The 1,208-nt window shown below is 29.8% G+C and overlaps 1 protein-coding gene across 1 annotated transcript in view; it reads right to left on the bottom strand.

Annotated features, from left to right (window-relative positions):
- The window catches only part of LOC117110475, a 20,501-nt gene extending 19,907 nt beyond the window's left edge, over positions 1-594 (bottom strand). The window contains exon 1 of the mRNA XM_033253192.1: positions 573-594. Within this exon, the coding sequence (XP_033109083.1) occupies positions 573-594 (22 nt within the window). The remainder of the gene's footprint in view (positions 1-572) is intronic.
- Between the last annotated feature and the right edge of the window lie 614 nt (positions 595-1,208).

Below are 1,208 nucleotides of genomic sequence, written 5' to 3'. Positions count from 1 at the left end.
GGGGGGTGGGGAGGGAGAGAGAGAAAGCATTAAAACGTATAATGTTGTAACACAAAGGAACAGGCTTACAAACTAAGATGTTAGAAATGATACAAGCAATTAAGATATATAACAGCATTTTGTAACAAATTCAAACTCAAAGTTGAGAAGGTGCTTGCTTATATTATTTAAAGGTATGAAAACTATGGATTGCCTTACAAAATAAACTACACCTTATTATTATAATTTTTGTCATCATCGTCATTAAACATAATGCAGAAGAGGCCTACCTGACTTCAATCAGTAATGTTTGAATGTAACCAAGTCGTTAATCACAGGATTACGCTGTCGACACGAAAGTGCTGAATAACTGTGTATCTCTGTTTGAAATGATAGGGAATTATAAAAGCAATCAATATATATATAGACGGAATATCACGGTTTGCCGACCAGTGTATGCCAGGTACTTAATTGAGTATTTTTTTTATGTTCTTATTTCTGTTATTTTTATTTTCAATAAAAAAAAAATGACAGTGCGTTTTTTCTTTGAGTAAAATCTCCTTTCTTCAGACAATTGTCGATTCTTTACTTACCAATAATGATTAGAAACGCCATTCTTTAATAATTCTTACAATAAAATACAAGGGCCGTCTGGGATTTATGGTTCAAGTTCATCATCATCATCATCGTCATCATTCTTGAGTATACTGTATAAATACCTAATGAAATAATTTCAAGTTTCAAAATGTGTAGATGGCATAGAAGAATAGCATGACACAAGTTGTGTTGTTCTAACATGATATATTGATCTGATGATTAAAGAACCTTTATGTATTTTACTTGACAGCCATTAAGACAGCTGCCATCCGTGCTTCATGTGAATATCATCGTTGGACTGGTTAGTATGTTGTTAAGGTTGTAATAAAATCTTTATCAATGGGCATATTTACTTTCAAAAAAGAAATACAGCAGTTTTCATACATTGTACATTGTATTTCTTTTGTCTTTTTTTCGATGAGGGTGTTGACGATGGCAAGGAATAAGATGAGGAGATGGATGATGATAATGCTTTAATAATATCAGTAGTGGTAATAATATTAATAATAAATAATATTATTATATAACATTACTAACAAAATAATTCATTTTAATGACGAAATATAATTTTAAAATATTGAGAATACAGCTCTGAAATATTTAATAATAATAATTTCAATAATAATAAATGA

Source organism: Anneissia japonica, unplaced genomic scaffold, assembly GCF_011630105.1.
Source record: "Anneissia japonica isolate Jap-2015-1 unplaced genomic scaffold, ASM1163010v1 scaffold3040_len1308831_cov196, whole genome shotgun sequence".
NCBI classification, from domain to species: Eukaryota; Metazoa; Echinodermata; class Crinoidea; order Comatulida; family Comatulidae; genus Anneissia; species Anneissia japonica.
The sequence above is the reverse complement of the archived record's forward strand: the minus strand, read 5'-3'. Positions and strand labels throughout refer to the sequence as shown.